A 9,244-nucleotide genomic window follows, 5' to 3' on the forward strand; every position below is an offset into this window, starting at 1 on the left:
AATCCCCAAAAGGACTCTGCCTCATGCCAATCTCCAGAATTAGCATCAATACATACATCTTTCAAAATTTCCCTCAATGAGCTACTTTGATTTCCATGTAGACTTTCATTAATGAATTTGCTCTATTGCCTTCCTTAAGAAAAAAACATCACTCAGTGACCCTTTGGAAATTTAGTTTCTTTAATAGAACAAACATAAAATGATCTCAATTGTATATGAGGTTATTAACACCTCTCTGCCCTTCCCCCAGGAGGTGGAATCTTTGGAAAACATTGTTTTATGCACACATGCTTCAATTTTTCTATTTTTACTCACCTCCAAGTCACTTTCAAAGATCTTTTGTAAAACCACAGACACCATACCAGAGATACTTATTTAGCAGCATCTGAGTTATCCAATTGAATTGTTCTAAACAGTTTCTAGAGAATAATTGATGGGGAGTTTAGTGGTGATTAGAATAATTGGTGGGGTATTAGTGGCGATATTATTGGATCGTAGTTATTTTGTATAAGACAGTGAAGGAATTTTCTCTGGGAAGATGTTGACAGAGATCTCAAGGCCATGCAACAGCAGGTAATGCTGAAGGTAGCAATACTGATTATGGACAGCAGGGGGCAGTGTTTTTGAACCAAGAGCTTGCATGTATTTTCTGTGAAGGTTAATTTCAGCCAGCTTCAACAGAACTGTCAGAGATCTCTTGTTGGCCATTGACTTCAAACTCAGTTCTACCTGCTGGTTGCTGGCACAATTCAGCTTCATGTTTGTTATCCACTATTTTGTAAATCAAGGAGGATTTCTGCTATTCCATGTACCAATGATAGGAGCCAGGCTCTGACATAATAAACTTACCATTGACAACATCTCTTTTTGATCAGTTCCTGGTTGTTTTCATTTGGGCATTCACTGTTGCAGCTACTCAGTCCTTCTCAGTCTTTCATGAATGATCAACATGGAACAAAAAGCTCCACGAAGTGGTTATATTTTATTTATTTATTTATTTATTTATTTATTTATTTATTTATCTGCAAATTTTTCCAAGACAGTGGTTTATTTCTAGGAGAAATAACTGGAACTATGGAGGTTATTTTTCGTCTGGAAACTCTAAGGTACCAGAAAACATTCTACATGAAATTTATTATTGTTCAGAATTTACTTTCAAAATGTTTCCAATAAAGTGCTCTGAAATTGACAACAATAACTGATTTAAAAAATTCTAGAAATATTTGGCACTGATTCTGGGCTTTGCAGAAGTAAAAATCAGACCCCAGTGGAGACATCAACAAGAAGCTTCTAAAAGAATAGTTTTAGGGGGTAAAGTCACTTAATGCTTAAATTGCTAGTGTTTTCTTTCTTTTTTTCAAGAATAACTATTTTTTAAAAATCAACATGATTTCCCAGTGTTTCACATGTGCCTTTTGAAGTGTTTTATGGAATTCTGAAAGGAAAATAGAACTTTACTTCCTTTATAACACAGTTCATTTGAGGTTTCTACAAGTTAAATACCCATGATCTTAAATCTCAAATGTAGTGAAAGATTGCTAATATTCAGGATAGTTTTAAAAATGCTCAGAAAGCATTATATTTTTTTTCCTGTTCTATCTGAAAAATGGGTTTTGTAAGCTATAGAAACCTAGTTTAAAATCAGTTAAAAATATCACATTTCTCTCATTCATGGAGTCTTTGGTTTTATATACATAACTTTCTAAATTTACTTCTGAATACTGTTTCCATGATTTTGTAGGAAAAAAAAAAACCAAATAACTACTTCTAGGCAAATTCCAAAGTGAGCTTGTACTATTCACTTTTCTTTCCAAAGGGTAATATTTTTTCTCTGAAGCTGTCTTTCTTTGTCCTCTATGAAGGACATTGTCTTGTTTCCTGATCTTAATTCTCACCTCTTGGGGGATAATACATAAATCCATCTCCATCTCTGATCTTCCTTTTGGGTTCCATTTTATTTTTGTTTATTTCTCTGTTGGATATTTCCACTTAGATAAATATTGTTACTTGATAAATTAATGTCTAAAACTAAGCTAATAACTTGAAAGTGTCTAGAGAAAAAATAATCAAGGTGATAAAACCTCTAGAAGTAATGTCTTTTAAAATAGTTGAAGAAATTTGGAAACTAATCTTGGAAGAAAAGGATTCAAAGACATAAAATATTAAGCCTTTAAAATATTTCAAGGACAAAGACAGTAATGCCAGAAGAATATTTCCTCTTTAAGAGACAGCATGTCTCAATTATTGTCTTAGTATCAAGCTGACTACCTAGATAAATATTCAAGTGATTAATAATTGAACTGGTACAGGAAGTTAGTATAAATTTATTACAGACCTTTCTAATAAAGCAAAACCCTCTATAATATGATGGTCTGAATCCTACATTAGTGATTGATTCAATTAGTTGAAGTGTTTATGAAAAAGATAGATTACATGCAAGAGAAATAATAAGGAGACATTTCTGCATTAGATGTAAAGTTAATGGCTATGGGTCTTTATAGAGCAGTGAACCATGTAGACAATGAGCATTAAAAACAAGTCATGTTCACTTATTCATTTATGTTTGACTCCTAATTTAAGTGCAACCTATATATTAATTCATATGTAGCCTTTGCTAATAGTTTTGGGTAGCAATCTAAATTCTATTTGGTCTAAGTGAAATTAATTGCTTTTCCAGACTTGATTTGTTCATAAATATTCATTGATGATTAAATAAAATATTTCTCAAGGTTGCATTTACTAAAAAAAATGACTAGGGTTTGATCCCTGGCAAATCAAAGGGTCTCCTGAGTACCTCCAGGGCTAATTCCTGAGTGCATATCCTGAGCTTTGCTGGCTAGGGCCGTAAAACAAAAACAAATAGACAAAGAAAATACAGAAAATACAGTTGTGATTCACTGAGTCAATGAATTCAGGAAGTGGCAGTATTATCACAAAAGTGTTGACATAATGATGTTAAGTCAAAAACCTATCACCAATATGGACCTGAAGATTGTTTTCTTAGAAATTCTCTAGAGATTTCAAATACAGATGTTTCATGCAATGGTTTTGTTGTAGTTGCTGAAGAGTTAATACCCAGAACTATCTTTTTTTTTTTTGGTATTTTGGGTTACACCCGGCAGCACTCTGGGTTACTCCTGGCTGTACACTCAGAAATAGCTCCTTGCAGGCTCAGTGGACAATATGGGATACCGGGATTCAAACCACGGTCCTTCTACATGTAAGGCAAACACCCTTACCTCCATGCTATCTCTCCGGCCCCGTCATACCCCAGAACTATCTTGAGGTGTTACAGATTTATTTTTTATTTGACTCAGGATAATCAATGTGGTCATTTTCTTTCATCTGAATTAGGAAAGTGCTGAATACTGGTTAAAAATATTTTCTTTTCCAGGTTTATGATCTCAACTAAGAGTATATGCATATGTGTACATTTTCTATATATTATTCTATCTTCCACTTATCCTCCCCTACCAAAAGTTTTGCTACTAATTTTGTTAATAAGAAGACTGAAGCTTCCAAAAAAATATCTTCCAAAGCCAATAGCAATAGCAATGTTAGAATTTAATTCTCTGTTTTCCTGGTTCCTAAACTTATTTTTAAATTTCTTAAGCATTTTGGAGTCCCTTCAAACTCAAAGGGAGAAACTTTTCTAAGTTTGATGCTTCCGCCTCTTAGGTATACCTATGTCTATGCACAGTTATGCTGATGATCTTTATCAATTTCTCTTTTCATATCTTTCAATTTGACTTACATATTTGTTTTTCTTTTTTTCTTTTTGGTTTTTGGGCCACTCCCGGCTGTGCTCAGGGGTCACTCCTGGCTGTCTGCTCAGAAATAGCTCCTGGCAGGCACGGGGGATCATATGGGACACCGGGATTTGAACCAACCACCTTTTGGTCCTGGATTGGCTGGTTGCAAGGCCAACACCGCTGTGTTATCTCTCTGGGTCCACATATTCATTTTCCAACAATTATTTCTATTCTCTTTTTGAAAGTTCTTTGAAAAGTTTCTTTTTAGTTTCAAGAAGTTTCTTTGCTCCTTCTCATTGTTTCTTACCACTACCCCCACATACAGGAATTTTCTTTCCTACACTGTTTCTTATATATAATACACACCTGCTCTGGTCTATTATTTTGTCTGTAATTTTAAGTTCCCAATTCAAAATAACAAGACAAACAGCCCAAAATTATAAACTGTGTGGGTTTCTACCACTGTGTGAAAGTTATGTCATGTTTTATTCTTACCTTTTATTGCAGAAAATTAAGTAACACAGATTGAACTATTTAATGATTCAAGAAAAATTTCCTGTTCTTTCATGCCTATTTTTACAACTTCTTTAACACACTCGGGACATATCTTTTCCTACTGCCATTAACTTTGACTACATGCTCTTTACCAACTGTATCATATTTGATAGTGGAGATTCAAAGCTAGCTAGGATAATCTTGAAATATAATAATCAGAAATATTTTATTTCCAATGAAAGAAGAAAGACATGTATAACCTTAATCCTGCTGTGACATAACATCAAGAATACAGATGTGTATTTTCTTTAGCAAATAAGAAATCAGAATAATAGAATGTCAGAGGAACACAAAAAGAACCAAAATAATGTGGTAAAGCTACTTGATTTAATCTGAATTTGAAGATCTAAATCTTCTAAAGGCTCATTATTTTTGTCTACAAAGCCTTCCAAACTTTAAATATTGTCTAATTAAGAGCTGCATTTCCTCATAAAACAATGATTCCATAATCACTGGCATGTAGTGGGCATTTAGATAATTACTCCAACAGAATTTCTCTTCCTATTCTTTTTATGCCTGCCAGTAATCAGACCAACTCAGACATAGTTATCACTTAGCCTAAGCAGTCATGGTGAATCTCATAGCAAAGTGCTAAATCAGCAATTGGCTTGCAAACCAATGAGGACTAATGAGACTGAAGAAAGGGCTAGGTGAGAAATACTGAGCTAGGAGAAACATTTTTCTAATCTGACCAGAGAAGAGAGAGCTTCCAGGAGCCTGACATTTCTCTTGTTTGATGTTGGAAAGTGAACTTGAGAACAGTTTCAGTCATTCTGCTACCATGTGATTAGCCAAACTCAGAACACAGTAGATCCCAAACAAGGAGAACAGAGAAATATCGGCTCTATTGCTTGAGGGGTATCTTCTTAATGCATTGTCCACAGGTAGGAGCCAATCAAGCAGACTATTTCAGTTAGCTTAAACAAGGTTTTCTGTTACTTAAACCGAATACTTGTTAAATCTTTTTGTTCCTAGGTTTTCTGTTTTTTTTTTTAACAGCTCCCTAATCTATCTGTGAACTATTATGATCATATTTCAAATTAGGATATTTAGAATTATTTTTGAAGTGCTATTATAGAAAAATAACAATTTAACTTGGATATTCAAAGAAATCTTAAGAGGTTATGTGAAGACATGAACTCTATAAAACATACTAAGTAGAGCAGAAATTATCTTCAAGTATATGGGAATGTATATTAAGTATTGGATTGATTTGTATTCTTTTTACTTATTGCTAAATCATTGCTTTAATGAATCTATCACAAAATACCTGAAGGTTTCTCACCCAAGACTACCTATTGCTTGTCTTTTGGATAAAATTCTCCAGTTTCAAATGCCGACATAGTATACCAAGGCAAAAATTGCTATATGACTTTTGAAGCCATCCATAGTCTGAGTCTTCCCTAATTTTCCTACTCTAATCCCACATACCTGCAACTCCATCTCAGGTCTTGCATCTATGCTTTTTGATCAAGCTTTTCTCTCACCCATGTACAATGTACTTCCTCTCTATATGAAAATTCTATCACAGCATTTTACTCTTGGGTTATGTCAGACACAATTGTTATCTGTTACTTAGATTTTTGGTTATTTTTGTTGTTATGATCATATTGTCAGATTCTTGGGAGCAAAGATTTATATTTCTTTTTCTTTTTCTCCCCTCTAGCCTCAAGCATTGTGTAATAGAGTAGGTACTAAATAAATGTTTGATAAATAAACCATGCTGTTTCTATTTGTCTTGAGAATAATACATGGTTCAAGAAAAGATTTTAAGTGACTAGATTGGTCTTCGGTTGCCAGATTTTAGAAATAAAATTACAATTTTTTTACTTGAAGTAAACAACAAACACTTCTGCTATAGACATATCTAATGAAGTACTTAGGTCAAAAATATACAAAAGAATGGTGTGTTCTTTCATTTAAAATTCATATTTCATCAGATAGCCTTTCTTTTATTCCTAATATGTGATTGTCTTGCTTAAAAAGACAATGTGTGCTTGCTCTTCTAAATTAGAATGAAAGATTACCACGTTTATGAATTATTTAACTTCACAGGGTTTTGCTAATGAAGGCCCATAGTACAAGAAGTTCCCGACATTGTTCTACCTAGGGACAGTGAACAAATAGATTTTATATTATGTGAATATTATCAGAGATGAATTAGAAGCCATCTCTGGCCTTAAGTAGATTCTAGTCTGGTAGGAAGGACAGAACTGCCTATAATAGATATGCAATCTAGATACTAATCCAAGGCCACTTTGTTTCTGAGGTCAATCTAGCCCTCTGAAACAAGTATCAGAGATGACGCAGTACACTTAGGTTGTCAAAAAACAAAGCCCATTGCCTTTGAAGTGCACATTAACTACTTCCTGCCATTCCATTGATAAACACTATAATTCAAAATCTAAAATGAAAATAATTATTTATAATTTGTTTTGATCACCACACTACACTCAAATTTTGATAATGAAATTAGCTTTTATTGTAGCTTCTTCTTTTACCTGGTTCATGTATATATAATAGACATTTTTTTTCTTAGCATAAGCCATAGAAATCTATACTACATGACATCTTCATTCTGAACCTCTGGGTAGATGCTCCCTAGGTGAAGTTCAAACCAATGACTTAGGTTGAGTGACTGATGTAAGTGGTTGTTATAATCTAGTGTTTTTCGTTTTCCAACCTTAGCTCTGTGGATTTATTTGCTTTGTGATTACCCTTTTATTTTTATTTAGTTTTGGGGAACTAGGAATTCAGTCCAAGACTCATACATGCAAGGCAAGCATTCTACCACCAAACTATACCACTGGCTCCTTGCTGAGTGGTCTTGATTCATGATTTGCTTTTTTTGTTTGTTTGTTTATTTGCTTTCTTTTCTTTGGGCCACACCCGGTGAAGCTCAGGGGTTACTCCTGGCTTTGCGCTCAGAAATCGCTCCTGGCTTGGGGGACCATATGGGATGCAGGGGGATTGAACCAAGGCCCGTCCTAGGCTAGCACTGGCAAGGCAGAAGCCTTACTACTTCACTCCAATTCTCCGGCCTGATGCATGATTTGCTTTTAATAATCATTTTCTTCTAATCTTTATGGTGCACATACATGTGCATGTGTAAAGTTTAGCAGTACTTATATTTAGAGCTACATGTATCAGTTGTAAGCCAGAAATACAATAATATTTATAATAATAAGTTTCAAAATTCTGAAAAAAAGTAGCATGTTTTTTCTAACAGTATTAACTGCACATATGTGAAAGTATTTTTTTAGACTCAAACCATCTAACTTGAGGCTATTAAACAAAGTGACTTCAACTCATAACATACATCTTTTCAACTCTACAATATAGAACGGCATATTTTTTCTTTCTTTGCTAAACTTAAACTACTGCTCTGATTTACTGTGCAATGTTTAGAAAATGATCTTAAAATACAGAGACAACATATACTCCATAAAAATGACCATTTCCATGCAATTCAATTGGTTCTTCACACGTCCCCTAGAATAAATGTCAAGTGACATGTATAAAGAAGTAATGAGAATAATGAGGTAATATCAACCTGAATGATTTGTCAATTACCCAGATAGAAGCCTATCATTAACATAATCATCATGGCAAGTCTGTGAAAATGAGGAAATGCTCATTGTCAGTGTGGATTTGAGGTTGTCAAAAATTACCTTGGGTAGCTCTTCAATTTGATTGGCATCTAGATAAAGCTCCTCCAATGTTCGCTCAAAGTTGAAGACTTCCTTTGGCACTTGCTGCAGGCTGCAGTGGGAGTAGTCTAACACAGAGATGATTTCTTCTTCACCTCGGAAACATCGGCATGGCACTAGACGGCCGATGAGTTTCCGTTTGGTGGTCATTTCCAGGCACTGCACTAGAAGAAAAGCAAGGGGGGGAGAGTTGCTTTATTTACTGAAAAAAATATCCAATATTTAAAGCCCTTATTAGGAATTCAGTGTTGTATACATTTCATAATTAACATATTTTTCATACCATAAGACACACTTTTTTCCCCCCACAAATGTGTGTCTTATGGAGCAAATGCCACCGAGAGCTGAAACCTGAGTGTAGAGGAGGGGAGCATCTAATAACTATATGTCTTATAGTTAGGTGTGTCTTACAGAGCAAAAAAATACAGTACCTAATGCTTTACACTTTATATGAGATGTGAACATGCATCCTACCACATGCAACTTAAAATTACCCCGCAAGATGTCTGAGACAGCTTTTCATTCCCACTTAAAACAAAAAAGAAAGGGATTCAGAAAGGTTAGGAAACTTCCCACACTCTCAGAGCTTTGGGAAGACAAAAAAAGAGCCATCATACAATTTGGATTCAGTGCAAATGCTAATACTGTGCTTAGAGTGCCTCTTGAAGAAAGTCTATAATTTTTAATGACACAGTTACAGTTAAGTACAGAAATTGCCAGAATTGATTGGAACAAGAATACATTTCTCCCATTTTTGCAAAAACATTCAAGTATTGACTATGAATGTTTATAATATTTTTGAGTCATACATTCATTTCACTGGTCAACATGTAGTTCATTGAATAAATAACATGTTCTGGGCACATATCTTAGAGAAGGGGTAGGGTAAAATCTTGAACAAACTTCCTATTTTCATCAAGATTTCAACTTTGTTGGAACTGCAATGATGGGATGGTTAGTTATTTCAGCATGAGGGGCTCTCTTTTTGAATACTATGATTTAAATGAGAGCCAAAAACTTACAATTCTAGCAACAATTCCTATATCATCTTAACTTTTTGTCTTTTTCCTCTTTCTAGGAGGAACTGAATAAATGCTGTGACATCTTGAATGGACTTGTGTCATTGCACCTCTAGCATTTGACTATATTTGTGGCTTTTTCCAATGCCATTCATCTTGGACCATCAACCTTTATGGAGATATAAATCGCATTTTCTTTAGCAAAGCA

At 34.3% G+C, this 9,244-nt stretch overlaps 1 protein-coding gene across 1 annotated transcript in view; it reads right to left on the minus strand.

Annotated features, from left to right (window-relative positions):
- Positions 1–8,176, minus strand: part of LRRC7 (leucine rich repeat containing 7) — a 363,919-nt gene extending 355,743 nt beyond the window's left edge. Inside the window, exon 1 of the mRNA XM_049775680.1 lies at positions 7,979–8,176. Within this exon, the coding sequence (XP_049631637.1) occupies positions 7,979–8,167 (189 nt within the window). The 5' untranslated portion in view covers positions 8,168–8,176. The remainder of the gene's footprint in view (positions 1–7,978) is intronic.
- Positions 8,177–9,244: the final 1,068 nt, after the last annotated feature.

This window comes from Suncus etruscus, chromosome 6, assembly GCF_024139225.1.
Source record: "Suncus etruscus isolate mSunEtr1 chromosome 6, mSunEtr1.pri.cur, whole genome shotgun sequence".
In the NCBI taxonomy this organism is placed as follows: Eukaryota; Metazoa; Chordata; class Mammalia; order Eulipotyphla; family Soricidae; genus Suncus; species Suncus etruscus.